At 45.7% G+C, this 16954-nt stretch overlaps 1 protein-coding gene across 5 annotated transcripts in view; it reads left to right on the top strand.

The window, feature by feature from the left end:
- Positions 1 to 6435: 6435 nt before the first annotated feature.
- Positions 6436 to 16954, top strand: part of LOC137326143 (lysophosphatidylserine lipase ABHD12-like) — a 29918-nt gene continuing 19399 nt past the window's right edge. For 2 of the 5 annotated variants that reach the window (XM_067991015.1, XM_067991014.1), the window contains exons 1-8: positions 6461 to 6647; positions 10173 to 10300; positions 11903 to 12005; positions 12095 to 12214; positions 12366 to 12396; positions 15172 to 15217; positions 15456 to 15585; positions 16451 to 16488. In XM_067991015.1, the coding sequence (XP_067847116.1) occupies positions 6619 to 6647; positions 10173 to 10300; positions 11903 to 12005; positions 12095 to 12214; positions 12366 to 12396; positions 15172 to 15217; positions 15456 to 15585; positions 16451 to 16488 (625 nt within the window). In that variant the 5' untranslated portion in view covers positions 6461 to 6618. Of the gene's footprint in view, positions 6648 to 10172; positions 10301 to 11902; positions 12006 to 12094; positions 12215 to 12365; positions 12397 to 15171; positions 15218 to 15455; positions 15586 to 16450; positions 16489 to 16954 lie in introns of all 5 variants that reach the window. The other 3 variants (XM_067991018.1, XM_067991017.1, XM_067991016.1) reach the window with 2 other exon arrangements.

The raw sequence follows: 16954 nt of genomic DNA, 5'->3' as shown, positions 1-16954 counted from the left end.
ATCATGTGTCCAACTGCAAGATTACACAATGCATTTCATTTTTGGAGGGCACCCAAGCTCCTTCACCAGCTTTGCCACAGTGCACTGATGCAGAGTTTAAACTTGCAAATTTCACCCACTCCTTACAAATGGATATCATTGTCACCGAACTAAACCATTTTCAAACTGCCAAATGTGCTACTTACTGCTCATTTATTCAGTTTACATTCATTTTTAGTGGAATTAATACAGAATCAGACAAAGTTACAAAACAGAAACAGACCATTCATTCCATCAAGCCTGCGCTGGTATTTTTCTCTGCAAACCAACTAGCCTAATCATACTTTTTTGCTCACACCCTTTATCCTTTAATATTTCTCTTTTTCAAGAAACTATCCAATTCTCTTTTAACATAACCTATTGTCTTTGTCTCAACAACAGCAGATCAGGGAATTCCTCATTCTAATCATAGAATCATACCTGTACTCTGGGTGGGGGACTTCAATGTCCATCACCAAGAGTGGCTCGGTAGCACCACGACTGACCGAGCTGGCCGAGTCCTGAAGGACATAGCTGCCAGACTGGGCCTGCGGCAGGTGGTGAGCGAACCAACACGAGGGAAAAACCTACTTGACCTCGTCCTCACCAATCTACCTGTCGCAGATGCATCTGTCCATGACAGTATTGGTAGGACTGACCACCGCACAGTCCATGTGGAGATGAAGTCCCGTCTTCGCACTGAGGACACCATCCAACGTGTTGTGTGGCACTACCACCGTGCTAAATAGGATAGATTCAGAACAGATCTAGCAGCTCAAAACTGGGCATCCATGAGGCACTGTGGGCCATCAGCAGCAGCAGATTTGTTTTCCTGCCCAATCTGTAACCTCATGGCCTGGCACATTCCTCACTCTACCATTACCAACAAGCCAGGGGATTAACCCTGGTTCACTGAGGAGTGTAGAAAAGCATGCCAGGAGCAGCACCAGGCGTACCTAAAAATGAGGTGCCAACCTGGTGAAGCTACAACTCAGGACTACATGCATGCTAAACAGTGGAAGCAACATGCTATAGACAGAGCTAAGCGATTCCACAACCAACGGATCAGATCAAAGCTCTGCAGTCCTGCCACATCCAGTCGTGAATGGTGGTGGACAGTTAAACAACTAATAGGTGGAGGACGCTCTGTAAACATCCCCATCCTCAATGAAGCGTTTGCAACCATCTTCAGCCAGAAGTACCGAGTGGATGATCCATCTCAGTTTCCTCCTGATATCCCCACCATCACAGAAGCCAGTCTTCAGCCAATTCGATTCACTCCATGTGATATCAAGAAACGGCTGAGTGCACTGGATAAAACAAAGGCTATGGGCCCCGACAATCTCCCGGCTGTAGTGCTGAAGACTTGTGCTCCAGAACTAGCCACGCCTCTAGCCAAACTGTTCCTGCATCCCATGAACGAATAAAAAAAAAGAATTATACAGCACAGAAGGAGGCCATTCGGCCCATGGTGCCTGTGCCGGCTCTTTGAAAGAGCTATCCAATTAGTCCCATTCCCCTCTTTCCCCATAGTTCTACAAATTTTTCCCCATCATTTATTAAATAATTTTTTTAGCCTGCTGCTCACAAATGCATGCTTGTGGCATGCATAGTATCTCACCATATGTGTTTGGAAAATCTGTCTTTAAATTTCTACTGTCTCATAACCTTCATGCCATTCTTGATACTGCGTCACTGGTGATGGCAGCCAATGGAAGAAATAAGGTCCAGGAGTCATTGAATAGCACAGTGTAAGTAGGGTTGCCAACCCTCCAGGAATGTCCTGGCGTCTCCAAGAATTAAAGATTAATTTCCCAGACACTACTTTGAGAAACCCAGGAGAAAAATCATAGGGGCATTAAAAAAATAGTTTTTCTTGTTTACTTCAAAAACTTTTGTTAATTAGTTATAAAAATATTGGAGATGCCGAAAATGGATCCTTGACTGGGCGGCGCGGTTGGAGGCGGGAGGTCATGTGATGAAACCTCCAGTAATACGTCCAACAAGAGTTGGCAACCCTAACTGTAAAACATGATGTCGTCTGTTACAGCATGCAATTTAAAACACTTTGGACCTGAAATTCTTGGGTGGGGGATCTTATTGGCTGTGCAGTGTACGCGGGTAGGCTGAATTGTTTTAATGCTATCAAATTCCATTCAAAGTGGTGGGTGGGTGGGTGCTTCCCACCAGTTTGCGCTCAATTGTCCTCAATGTTATAACTGCATGATGAGTGCCAGGACATGATTCTGGTGCAAATGGAGCCTGCAAATGCTTCAGTTGCCAGATTCCTAATTCCTGTTTAAAAAATGTGCGGATTGTGCTTCAACGATGGTTTGTGGCAAAGAATTCCACATTCTAACCATCATCTAAGCAGTGAGCATATATCAGAAAATTGTGATCAATTGCCTTTGGGAATGTGTTGCCTTTGAATTGTGCAAAATTTTGACCTTCTCTGGCTATCTTTGGACAGCATGGTAGTCCCCTTTAATGCTGTGGCAAGGTGCCACTCCAAAATTCCTGTATCCCCAGTGAGGCAGACACTCCAGTAACACCACAAATGGCGTGGGTTCCCATCAACCCCTCCAAATGCAAATGACCCTGACCTGATGATTTGGGACAGAGTCCGGGTGCAGCAGACTGGCAGCTGGAGATTCTGCTCTGTTTCAGTACTGGCCCTTTATAATCTAGGTTTTCATCTTTAAAACAGGTAGAAAAAATTATTTGCTTACATGTCAACCTAGAAAACTTGCAAAACTTGACCAATAGCTTTGAAAAAAGTTAATACATTCACAAAAAAGGTGACAACTGAAAAATTGCCTCAAATAGGTTAAGGGGGTAACTTTCTGGGTATGCGCCTATAGGGTGAGTTTACTTCCTCGATATATAAATCTTGGTAAATATACTATTTTTGTACCAAACCTCAGATATAGGCTTACATGTCCTGTAGCTAAATTATGCAAAATAAAGTAAATAGTACTGGGCATATGCTCATGTTTGAACATGTTTGAAATCTCCCTGAGGTCCTGCTCCAAAAAGAATGCTATTGAATGAGCATCACACTAACTGAGAACCATCTCGGAAGACCCAAGTCAGGTGGCAGGGGTCACGATGGAGTCTCATACCATCCTGAGTGCCAATATCTGAGAAGGATTTGGCACAACGCAGTGTTATCTTGCAGTGTTAGCAGCAGGAACATCTGCACCTCACTCCCCCCACTCACCCCCTCGAAAAAGAGGCCTCTAGACTAGTCAGTGTCTCCAACTTGACCGATGGCCTTCAGGCTTTAAAGGACCGTTTGGAGAGATGATGGCAACCAGTTTCCAACAGATTCAGGGTGCCATCTCCCAGGGTCTGCAGGATCTAACTGATATAGTGAAGTCTGCTCTTCCACTGATCAGTGGGCACTCAGATCCAGAACCCAGCACAAGTGACATGCCTAGAATTACCTTCATGATGCCGCCCTCCCTCCTGATAACAACTTGTGAACATTCCAAGCAATCCTCTCAGATGCTTGCTCATGCAGGGGTCCCCTGCAGGGCTGCCCACAAACCTACAGTGGTGATGCAGTCTATTGAAGAGCCCTTCGGGGACTCGGAAGCCCTGACACAAGAGGCACTTCAGATCTAAGAAGTTCATGATACCACAGCACAATCAAGCACCACTGGCATCCCTGGCAGGGGTTGGAGCAGGATAAAGCAGCTGCATAGGTAAGTTGTCCCAGTTCTTAGACACATTATCATCATATGCAATGAGGGAGAAATTTCTCCCCATCTTCCTCCTCCTGTGCCATCTGTTGTGGTGGTGGATCGGCAGGAAAGGAGGATAGAATGTAAGATTGGGAGAGTGATGGGCAGTAGAGGAGAGAGATGTGGAGAGATGGAGAAGAGTAGGGAGAGAGTTGGGGAGAGGAGAAGGGAATGGGGAGAAGGAGTGGGGAAGGGTGGGAAGGAGTGAAAGGGGTAGAAGAGGAAGGAGAACCGGGTAGGGAGGTGGTTTGGAAATGGCAGAGGCTCAACTCAGTTGTCAGTGTCACGTGTTATGCAGTGCGGCCGCTGCACAGACAGCCTTGACTCCCGGGTCAGGGGGAGGAGCCTGTACTCCTGGTCAGGGGAGGACCCTGGACTCTTGGGTCAGCAGGGGGGGGCCTAGGCTCCCAATTCATGGGGAAGGGCTTGGACTCACAGCTCAGAGGGAGGGGCTAGGAGTCCCAGGTCTGGGGGAGGGGCCTGGAGCCCTGATCAGGGGGAGGGCCTGGACTCCTGGTTAGGGGGAGGGCCTGGACTTTAGGTCGGGGGAAAAGCCTGGATTCTCGGTCAGAGGAGGGTCCTGGAGTAAAAACAGAAAATGCTGGAAGTAGTGTTGGGGGTAATGAATGAGTGGATCAGGATGTCGCGGAGGGAACGGTTCCTGAGCGTGACCCTGAGCTTCCGGTCACTTGCCATTTTAATTCCCCGTCCCACTCCCACTCTGACCTCTGTCCTCGGCCTCCTACACTGTTCCAGTGAAGTTCAACGGAAGCTCGAGGAACAGCACCTCATCTTTTGATAAGGCACTTTACAACCTTCTGGACTCAACATTGATTTCAATAGCTTCAGATCATAACCGCTAATCCCATTTTTTCAGACAGCAAGTGCTGGTAATGGTTCTGATGTTGCCATTCACAGCTCTTCTAGACCCATCTTTTGTTCCTATACTTGTCCCATTACCATTCTCCTTGCCTTGCACCATCATCCCTCTTGTCATTTAATCACTCTTGCCCGCCACAGACCTTTCCTATTGTTCTTTCCTCCCCTCCCTTTCCCTAGTTTTGTATTTGCTTAAAAACAATCTTCAAATCTTCAACTTCTTCCAGTTCTGACGAAAGGTTATCGACCTGAAACGTTAACTCTGTTTCTTTCTCCACAGATGCTGCCTGACCTGCTGAGTATTTCCAGCATTTTCTGTTTTGATTTCAGAATTCCAGCATTCTCACTATTTTGCTTTTGTAAGGAATCTTACAACACCAGGTTATAGTCCAACTGTTTTATTTGAAAATCACAAGCTTTCGGAGATTATCCCCTTCGTCAGGTGAGCGAGTGTGACGAAGGAGAAAGCCTCCGAAAGCTTGTGATTTTCAAATAAAACTGTTGGACTATAACCTGGTGTTGTAAGATTCCTTACATTTGTCCACCCCAGTCCATCACCGGCATCTCCACTTCATATTTTGCTTTTGATTGAGGTTCCTGGAGTCCCAGGTCAGTGGGAGGAGCCCCGGCAAGAGAGAGGGGCCTGAATCTCCCCTCCCCGTGAGAGGGCGGGGCCTGAATCTCCCCTCCCCCGTGAGAGGGCGGGGCCTGAATCTCCCCTCCCCCGTGAGAGGGCGGGGCCTGAATCTCCCCTCCCTGTGAGAGGGCGGGGCCTGAATCTCCCCTCCCCCGTGAGAGGGCGGGGCCTGAATCTCCCCTCCCCCGTGAGAGGGCGGGGCCTGAATCTCCCCTCCCCCGTGAGAGGGCGGGGCCTGAATCTCCCCTCCCCGTGAGAGGGCGGGGCCTGAATCTCCCCTCCCCCGTGAGAGGGCGGGGCCTGAATCTCCCCTCCCCCGTGAGAGGGCGGGGCCTGAATCTCCCCTCCCTGTGAGAGGGCGGGGCCTGAATCTCCCCTCCCCCGTGAGAGGGCGGAGCCTGAATCTCCCCTCCCCGTGAGAGGGCGGGGCCTGAATCTCCCCTCCCCGTGAGAGGGCGGGGCCTGAATCTCCCCTCCCCGTGAGAGGGCGGGGCCTGAATCTCCCCTCCCCGTGAGAGGGCGGGGCCTGAATCTCCCCTCCCCGTGAGAGGGCGGGGCCTGAATCTCCCCTCCCCGTGAGAGGGCGGGGCCTGAATCTCCCCTCCCCGTGAGAGGGCGGGGCCTGAATCTCCCCTCCCCCGTGAGAGGGCGGAGCCTGAATCTCCCCTCCCCGTGAGAGGGCGGGGCCTGAATCTCCCCTCCCCGTGAGAGGGCGGGGCCTGAATCTCCCCTCCCCGTGAGAGGGCGGGGCCTGAATCTCCCCTCCCCGTGAGAGCGCGGGGCCTGAATCTCCCCTCACAGTATGGGGGCGGGGCCTGAATCTCCCCTCACAGTATGGGGGCGGGGCCTGAATCTCCCCTCCCCCGTGAGAGGGCGGGGCCTGAATCTCCCCTCAGTATGGGGGCGGGGCCTGAATCTCCCCTCACAGTATGGGGGCGGGGCCTGAATCTCCCCTCACAGTATGGGGGCGGAGCCTGAATCTCCCCTCCCTGCGAGAGGGCGGGGCCTGAATCTTCCCTCCCTGTGAGAGGGCGGGGCCTGAATCTCCCCGCCCCCCGTAAGAGGGCGTGGCCTGAATTCCTCCCTGTGAGAGGGCGGGGCCTGAATCTCCCCTCCCTGTGAGGGCGGGGCCTGGAGTCCCGGGTCAGTGGGAGGAGCCTGGGCCCGGTGAGGGGGAGGGTTCTGGAATAATGGTCCGGGAGAGGGACGGCGGCCGTTTAATGAATGTGGTCGGTGTGAGGTTTTGACCGCGGTTATTTGTTTGCTGCCGCTGGTATTGACCCTCGGTTCCGTGCTGTTTTCAGGCGGCGTTTCCTTTGAGCTGTCACTTTAAACACTATGAACGCGGCAGGGACCGCGGCCGTCAGGTCAGTTTAACCCGCTCCTTACAGCGGGAGGGCCAAGGCTTGAGGGACACGGGACTCTTGTACCAGCCTTTGAATCTCCCCACTGACTGACCCAGCCACCATTTTATCTGGAGTAACCATCCCCTGTGTATTATTTAGGGTATTTAGCTTCCCCCCTCCCCCGATTTGTGTGTAATATACCCAGTTTCCATCCCTATTATTCCCGGTAACTGGCCCCCACCTCTATAAAGGTCCCAGTAACCTGCCCCTGTGTGTTCTATCTTTGTTAACCACCACCCGTGTTTATAATATCCTCAGGAACCGACCTGTGTGTGTGATTGGTAATATACCTCGACTGTGTGATGGCTCCTGCAACCACCCCTATGTGTATAACTTCTCTGATAATCAGCCTTCCTGTTTGTACTACCTCTAGTTACCAGCCTGTGAATGTCCAGCTCCGACTGACTCCATGTGGTTTCCAACTTAAATTCCACCCTTCATGTTTCAGATTCACCCTTGATTACAGATATTCAGAGTTCCTTGAACCATTGCTCTCGCGGCTTCCTGAAACTTTTAACAGTTTCCAGATCCCTGGCCCTAACCGTCTTCTTTTCACCATGGATATCCAGTCCCTCTACACCTCCATCCCCCACCAGGAAGGCCTGCGGGCCCTCCGCTTCTTCCTTGAATGGAGGCCCAACCAGTCCCCATCCACCATCACCCTCCTCCTCTTGGCTGAACTTGTTCTTACGTTGAACAACTTCTCCTTTGACTCCACTCACTTTCTCCAAATAAAAGATGTCGCTATGGGAACCCATATGGGTCCCAGCTATGCCTGCCTTTTTGTGGGATACGTGGAACATTCCTTGTTCCAGTCCTACTCAGGTCCTCTCCCTCATCTCTCTTTCCGGTACATTGATGACTGTATTGGTGCCGTTTCCTGCTCTCGCCCCAAACTGGGAAATTTCATCAACTTTGCTTCCAATTTCCACCCTTCCCTCTCCTTTACATGATCCATCTCTGACTCTTCCCTGACTCCTCTATCTCCATTTCTGGGGATAAGCTGTCAGCCAATATCTATTATTAGCCCACCAACCCCCACAGCTACCTTGATTACACTTCCTCCCACCCCGCTTCCTGCAAGGACTCCATTCCCTTCTCCCAGTTTCTCCGTCTCTGTCGCATCTGTTCTAACGATACCACCTTCCGCACCAGTGCTTCCGATATATCTTCCTTTTTCCTCAACCGAGGATTCCCCTCCACTGTGGTTGATAGGGCCCTCGACCATGTCCATCCTATTTCCTGTACTTCTGCTCTCTTCCCTACCCTTCCAGAATCACGATAGGGTCCCACCAGCCTCTACATTCAACGTATCATCCTCCGCCACCCCCAGCACGATCCCACCACCAAGCACATCTTCTCCTCCTCTCCCCTTTCAGCATTCTGAAGGGACCGCTACCTCCGCGACACCCTTGTCCACTCTTCCATCACCCCCAACACCGCTCTTCTCCCCACGGCACTTCCCGTGTGAGCAAAGGAGATGCAACACCTGCCCCTTCATCTCCTCCCTTCCCACCGTCCAGGGCCCCAAACACTCCTTCCAGGTGAAACAGTGGATTACTGTAGTTCTTTCAATTTAGTATACTGTATTCACTGCTCACAATGCGGTCTCCTTTACATCGGGGAGATCAAATGCAGATTGAGTGATTGCTTTGCTGAACACCTCCATTCTGTCCGCAAGTGTGACCCTGACCTGCCGGTCGCTTGCCATTTTAATTCCCCTTCTCACTCTGACCTCTCTGTCCTTGGCCTCTGTTCCAATGAAGCTCAATGGAAGCTTGAAGAACAGCACCTCATCTTTCATTTATGCACTTTACAACCTTCTGGACTCAACATTGATTTCAATCATTTCAGATCATAACCACTGCTCCCATTTTTTCGGTCAGCTAGCGCTGGTCATGGATCTGCTGATGCCATTTACAGCTACTCCTGATCAATCTTTTGTTTGTTTACTTGTCCTATTACCACCTTCCTTGCCTTGTACCATCATCCCTTTTGTCATTTAATCACTCGCGCCCTCTACCCTATCACAGACCTTCCCTTTTGTTCTTTCCTCCTCTCTCCTCCCTTCTCTTCCCCCCCTTCCCCCCTCGCCCCCTTCCCCCCTCCCCCCCACTTTCCCTGGCTCTGTACTGGCTCAAAAACGTTAGCTCTTGTAACATCTTCCAGTTCTGATGAAAGGCCTTCGACCTGAAACGTTAACTCTGTTTCTCCACAGATGCTGCTTGACTTGCTGAGCTTCTCCAGCATTTTCTGTTTTTATTTCGTGTGTTTAATGTCCTTGGTATCCAGCCATGACTGTATCATGTCTCCAAAAAACAGCTCCCGTGTCTGTAATATCTTCAGTAACCAGTCTCTGTGTATGTAACATTCACAGCAATCAGCACCCATGTCTGTAATAGCCAGCTTCCATGAATCTAATATTCTTGTTAACCAGGCAGTGTGTATATAATGCATTACTAACCCATTTCCTCTGTGCAGTAGTCCTAGTTACATGTATACTGATGACACCTAAATCTATCTCACTTGGCCCCACCACTGCCTGTTGTGCTATCACTGTTGTCCCATACAGTCTTCGCAATTTCCTCTGATTAAACATTGAGAAGACTGAAATCATCGTCTTTGGCCTCCAACCAAATTCCGTACCCTTGCCATTCATTCCATCCCCCTCTCTGGCTACTGTCTTAGGTTGAACCAGACTGTTTGCAACCTCAGAACTCTATTCAATCCGGATCTGAGCTTCCAACCCTCTATCCTATCGTCAGAAAGACTGCCTACTTCCATCTCCGTAACATTACCCGCCCACAACAGAATTATGAAATCTTACTGTTAGGTTCAGGTGTTCTAATTGTGCTAAAATTTTGTGTTTTGATTGCAAATACAATTTTTGTCCCATTTTGATATACATTACTTGCCTCAAACATAAATTGCAGTTGAAGTTAACAGGCCTTAAACATGCACTTGGATTCTAGTGAAGCATATTGGTTGACATGTGAAATTTTTGTACCATGTACATTTGAATCATGAAAAAACCTGGCAGCACAGTCCTTCCAAATCTGAATTGTGACCAAAGAGAACATTTTGAGCTGTATAATATGAGGGTAAAGTTCTGGTGGTTACAGTCTGCCACAGGTGTTAACAGTACTGGGAGCAACTTAAGATGATTTTTACTATTATGTATCAATAGCAATGCACTAAATAAGCCTGCTGGTAACACTGTAAAATGTAATTTATGCACAAAGATTTTTCCTTTATGCCGAAATGTATTGGAAATTTGCCTTGACATCAAAATGTTCCTTCTCAAATTTTTATAATTCTGTCATTTTTTTTGTATGGAGAGGATGTAGATGTTCATATTTTTAAATGAGCATTTCTCCAGTTAATGGGCATAATTTAAAATGAATATAATCTGATCCCAAAAGATTACCAATAATCTGTACCATTGTCACTGCTTTTGTTCACATGAGAATTTTTTTTAAAAAACAGGATGCTCAGAAACCATGGCTCTGAACTGAAGCTGATTTTTTTAACACCCATCGTTATTTATGTCACCATACCATTTGCCTTCAAGATATGTCCTACTATTGTGACAAAACTTGTCTATCTTAATTTTTGTAAGTATAACTGTGGTTTTAGAATATACTTTGTTTTCCCCATTCCTTTCCTGAATACACTGATACAACTTGCATTTATATATTGCCGTTAATGTAGAAAAATGTCCCAAGGCGGTTCACAGAAGCGTAATCAGACAAAAATGGATGCTGCACCAAAGAAGGAGGTATTAGTCTAAAAGCTTGAGGTTTAAGGAGAGGCGGACTGTTTAGGGAGGGAATTCTGGAGTGTACAGCCTTGATGGCAGATGGCTTCAGCGGCCAGAAGTGGGGCGAAGGGGGAGATGCACGAAAGACTAGAGTCAGAAGAATGGAGAGTTTGGGGGTGAGGAGGAGGAGGAGGGGGAGGTGGTGGGTAGGGCTGGAGGAGGATACTGAAATACCTAGGCCATGATGGGGTTGAAACATGAGGATGAGAATATTAAATTGGAGGTCTTGGGAAAGCAGGAGCCAGTGTAGATCACCTAGAACAGGCTTAAAGGATGCAAAACAAATTCATATCGAGGAATGGACAGTATTCATTCTAGGATAAGATGAGAGGCAAAGGATGATATTTGAGGTGCTGACTATCATTATGAGAGAGTCAATGAATACTTGGAGGTATCCCTATATGGAAGTTTTCATAGGGTAGTAGAAATCTGGAATTCTCTCCCCCAAAAGACTGAGGTTGCTAGGACAATTGGAGCTTTCACAACTGAGATTGATAAATTTTTATTAGGTGAAGGTATCAAGGGATATGGTACTAAGGCGGATAAATGGAGTCGGGATACAGATTAGCCTTGAACTAATTGAATGGCGGAGCAGACTCGAGGGGCTGAGTGGCCTACTGTTGTTCCTAAGACAAGTATTACGCACAGGAAGATAAAATGAGCAACATGTACTCTATGAATGGTATTGAAATAGCTACGGGTGAAGTTGAAAGATCTAGGGAATTAGTAGACTCATCATTTAACATAATCACTGCAAAGGTGCAATCAAAACAAATAGAATACTGAATTTTATAGCCAAAACAGTAGGGTACAAGTCAGAAGAAATTATTGGGGTGAAATTGGTCCATGCCAGTAACGCAAAATGGGCTCATAGCGAGTTGGCAGCCCGTTTTACACAGCACCCAATTTTCTTGACGTCAGTGGAAAAGAAAATCAGATGTGGTGTAAAACGGGCTGTCGACTCGCTATGAGCCTGTTTTGCGTTACTGGCGCAGACGAATTTCACCCTCCATGATTGAACTGTACAGTGCACTGGTTAGACCTTAAAACTGTACCAAGGTTTGGCCACTGAGGCTCAAGGGGAACATTCAAACATAAGAGGTAGTACAGAGAAGAGCTGAGACGCTCATCATTAACATCAGAGAACTGAGCTATTAGGAAAGACTGGAGAAAATTGCCATTTCAGTCTTGAAAGGAAACAACTGAAGTGAAACTCCAGAATATCAATTCAGCCCCACCATTTTATCCAATAACAGGAAAAAAATATCAATGTTGCTCATTTTCAAAGCTGGCTAGGGGATTATATATATCAATTACATTATGATTTGATTTATAAAAGAAAGTGCTATATCCAAAATTCTAAGTTGTCATTGAGATTTTATTTTTTCTATTACAGTGCGACGACCATTTATTGATTTTAAGCAACCTGCAAACTATTTACTGAACCACACTGTAAATTTATATCTCATTCCTGAAGAAGGAATTACAGTAGGGGTTTGGTAAGTATCGAATATTGATGTAATTAATACTTGATTTTTAGCAGAATTAGATATTTTTCTTTCATTATGAATATGACTCCTTTTTCTAGGCATACTGTACCAGACAAGAGATGGCAGGAAGCTAGAGGGAAGGACCAGCAGTGGTATGAAGCCGCACTGGGAGATGATAATCCAGTAATAGTTTATCTCCATGGGAATGGAGGCAGTAGGTGATGCTATTTTAAATGCACAAGTGATTATGTAATAATTACAGTATCACCAGAATCTGTATCACATTTACTAGTGTTTAGTAGACTCACATATTGGTATTTTCAGTTATATTTCTGTGTAGTAATTAAAAATCTTGTTAATTAAATTTAGAGCTGAAGGACACAGAGTTGAACTGGTAAAGGTAACTAATACTTTACTTTCATCAGTGCATATTTTCCTAGGCTCTTTACCAACTCTAGAAAAATTACTTTTACCTGTTTTCCCTGTATAATTCATATTTGTAACCTTTATAGTTGTCTTGTTAAAAGTTAAATATAGCTAAAAATATCGGCATTTTGTGGATGTGTTCAGCTTACTTAAAAAGTTGAGTTATTTATCAAGAATATTTAAGAAGAATTTGTTCAACTTAATAGCTGCAATGCTAGAAAGTTAGACTCTTAATACTTCAGGTAACTTACAACCGTACCTTCAAACTCTCAATTGCCTACCCTTTGGCCTTACACTCACCATAATAAATTGCAGCTGTCGGTCTGCTCAACCACTCCCTCACTTCCATTTTTGATGCCCTTGGCCCTCTTAAAACCTTTACTCTATCCCATTCTGGTTGTTCTCCTAGTATGGTCCCCATTATCGCTCCCTCAAATCCAAGCTGTACAGACTTGAGCATATCTGGCACAAAACTGGTTTAGCCATCAAACACCAGATCTGGCAGGACCACATCAAGCACTATCGGATCTCACTCTCCTCAACCAAAACTGCTCGCTACTCCAGGATCATCTTGGAGAGCAAATATGACCCCTGGCTTATTTTCTCCACTACCAACTGTCTTCTTAATCCCCTCACCCTGCCACCTTCAGCCATACCTCCAACAAGTGCGAGGAGCCCATGGACCTCTTTGTCACTACAATTGAGACCATCCGTTCAGCTGCCTCTGCTGCTTCCTCCTCCTTCCCCTTGTCCATCTAGCCAAATCTCCCCCCAGGCTCCCTCTGGGTTAGCCCTTGTAATATTTCAGCTAATGCCTTGTCTCATTAATTAGTAGGTCCGAGAATTCAATGTCAGCAATTTTAATATTTTATTAAGAAACATAAGATTAGCAGACTTTCATTCCTTTGTCGGATCTTACATTGATACATCCCACTTCTGCTCACCCATCACCACTGTGCTTGCTGGTTCCTGGTCCTCCATTGCCTCTGATTTCAAATTTTCATCGTGCTTAAATTCCTTCATGGGCTTCCCCCATTCCTATCTCTACCCACCTCCAGCCATGCAATTACTCCAGCACTCCCTGTTCCTTTGACTCTGGCCTCTTGTGCGTAACTCCTTCCCTTCGCTGAATCATTTGTGGCTGTGCCTTCAGCCGCCTAGGCCCCCCACTCCGGAGTTCCTTTCCTTCACCTCTCCACCTCCCTCTCTTCCTTTAAGACCCTCCTTATAACCCATCTCCGCTTTAGGTCATTCTTTTCATAGAATCATTGAATGATTACAGCACAGAAGGATGTCATTTGGCCCATTGAGCCTGTGCCAGCGCAATCCAGCTAGTCCCTTTCCCCCGCCCTTTCCTGTAGCCCTGCAAATTTTTTCCCTTCAAGTACTTATCCAATTCCCTTTTGAAAGCCACGATTGAATCTGCCTCCACCACTCCCTCAGGCAACGTATTCCAAATCGTAACCACTCGCTGTGTAAAAAAAAGTTTTTCCTCATGTCGCCTTTGTTTCTCTTGCCAATCACCTTAAATCTGTATCCTCTGGTTCTTGACCCTTCCGGCAATGGGAACAGTTTCTCTCTATCTACTCTGTCTCGACCTCTCATGATTTTGATCACCTCTGTCAAATCTCCTCTCAACCTTCTCTGCTCTAAGGAGAACAACCCCAACTTCTCCAATCTATCCACGTAACTGAAGTCCTTCATCCCTGGAACCATTCTGATAAATATTTTCTGCACCCACTCTAAGGCCTTCATATCCTTCCCAAAGTGCTGTGCCCAGAATTGGACACAATACTCCAGTTGTGGCCAAACCAGTGTTTTATAAAGGTTCATCATAACTTCCTTGCTTTTGTACTCTATGCCTCTATTTATATAGTCCAGGATCCTGTATGCTTTTTTAACCGCTTTCTCAACCTGTCCTGCCACCTTCAACGATTTGTGCACATATACCCCCAGGTCTCTCTGTTCCTGCACCCCCTTTTAGAATTGTACCTTTTAGTTTATATTGCCTCTCGTTCTTCCTACCAAAATGTATCACTTTGCACTTCTCTGCATTAAATTTCATCTGTCACATGTCCCCCCATTCCACCAGCTGTCTATGTCCTCTTGAAATCTATCACTATCCTCCTTACTGTTTACTACACTTCCAAGTTTTGTGTCATCTGCAAATTTGGAAATTGTGCCCTGTACACCCAAGTCCAAGTCATTAATATAAATCAAGAAAAGCAGTGTTCCTAGTACCGACCCCTGGGGAACACCACTCTATACCTTCCTCCAGTCCGAAAAACAACTGTTCACTCTTTAAACCTATTTTTTTTGGCTTGGCATCCGTTTTTGTCTGATTATGTGTATGAAGCACCTTGGTACTTTTTCTTTTACATTAATAGCACATAAATGCAAGTTGTTGTTGGATGGCCTTATATTGAATTCTAGCCTACATTTACATTTGTGCTTGGCATATAGGGTAAGCCTTGGTCAGGTCATCGGGGGACAGGAAGTAAAAATGTGTATAGGGATTCCTTATCTTCCTGTTAAAACATTCCCATTGGTAGAATGATGGAAGAGCAGCATTGATAATGTATATAGAGAGCTGCACCATACTATCATTTCAACTCAGGAGCATAGTATAATATGGGAACTACAGGATACTATGAAATGCAATCTGAAAAAAAGTCATGAAAAGATTCAATTTGTAGGTTATTTTGGGCTTATGGTTGAGTGAACACCTGCAAATTTCCTCCTTCCTCAGATGCTGAGTGCACATGGGTTCCACGTATTAGCCCTGGACTACAGAGGTAAGAATGAAAATTCTTATTGTTTTAAAGATTTATCCCTCAGTTAAGAATACAATATTTAGCTACCATATCGACCTTCCATAAGTTAGAGCCACACCATCCCATGCAGGTCTAATCTTATCTGAAGAGCATAGCGATAAAATACGGCAGTAAGAGAAAAAAATTTGTATAAACTAAGACAACATTATTTTCCAGTTCTGTTTTAATCAGTATAATATATTGATTTAATTTGCATCAGGGTGGGGAGACTCTACTGGTGAACCTAGTGAAGCAGGAATTACTACAGATTCCTTGTACCTCTTTGAATGGACCAGAGCTCGGAGTAGGAAAAGTCCTGTGTGTCTCTGGGGACACTCCCTAGGCAGTGGGCAAGTATTAAATGACTACTTCATGTATATTGAAGGACATCAGACTATAAAATACCATACATTATGTAAATACTGAATATATAAATTTTTGGGAATCAATGGCAAACAATTTCTCGATAAACTTGTAGCAGTGACATAAGCATCACTCCTTCAGTATGTGCAGCCTATCGTATGGAGGATACTGACTGTCAGTGGACACAACTGTTGTTGAAGAAAAACAAAGAAAATCTTGAGTTTGACTGTGTATATATTACAATAAAAAACCCTACATCATTTCAAGATACAGTACTGTAGTGTTTATTGTACTGGATTAACAAGCCAGAGATAACGAGTTCAATTCCCATCATGACAAATTGTGAAGTTGAATCCAGTAAAATCTGTTCATTGAGCTAGCACAAGGAAAAAAAATTACCATCAAAGCTGCCTGATAGAAATCCAACTAGTTCACCCAGTGTCCTTCAGGGAAGGGAACCTGCCATCCTTATCTGGTCATGCCTACATGTGGCTCTCGCAATATGGTTAACTCTTAATGCTGTATGAAGTGGCCTAGCAAGCCACTCAGTCACTGGGGATGGGCCTGTGTCACTCATGTCCGGAGAACAAATAATAAAGAGAACTTTAAAAGGCAGTAAAGTAATCTAGTCTAGATTCAAATGGTAAGCCTGGGTAATGGTGATTTTATAATGTAGTTTAGCCTATGGGTGAAAATAGGTGATTTTAACTACTAAAATGTCCAGTAGACACATTTGAAAGGAATATTGCAACAGGACATTTATTTTTGTTACCATGGGAACATTAAAATAGAAAATATCAAATCTAACTAGTGTAGTCTAACGCTTGCAAACATTTTCCTTTTCATTTACAGTGTTGCCACAAACACTGCACGAAGCCTACATGAGAAAGGTAAAGACGTAACATTTTCTACAGCTCAGTAATGCTGATTGATGCAGCTGTGTATTAACAAATGCTTTTACAAACATTATGAAACACATTGTTAAACACCAGAAAGTTTCGTCCCTGCTGGGCTTCTTCCTCTCTCTTGGCCGAGACGGTGGTATCCTAGGGTACGGTTCCATGGATAATGGGCTGCCTTTCCTACCTCACCAAAGTGGCCATTGCTCATGAATGAATCTTAACAATGACTGTTAACAGTTTATTAGACCTCGCAGTTCATCACAGCTAATTCTGCCCTCACTTAAGATGCACACATTCCAGCAAGGGAATGGGAATCCTGCTCGATTTTCTCCTCCCTTAACCAGAGAAGCCCGACTGTTGCCCAGGCTAAGATCAGCTAACTCAACATAGTCTGGGAATTTAATCAGTGAACTTTCTGATCTGTATCACTGAGTTACTCACTGAGCCATCAGAG

The sequence above is a fragment of the Heptranchias perlo genome, chromosome 10, assembly GCF_035084215.1.
Source record: "Heptranchias perlo isolate sHepPer1 chromosome 10, sHepPer1.hap1, whole genome shotgun sequence".
In the NCBI taxonomy this organism is placed as follows: Eukaryota; Metazoa; Chordata; class Chondrichthyes; order Hexanchiformes; family Hexanchidae; genus Heptranchias; species Heptranchias perlo.
Note: the sequence above shows the minus strand (reverse complement) of the source record. Positions and strands in the feature narration are given on the sequence as shown.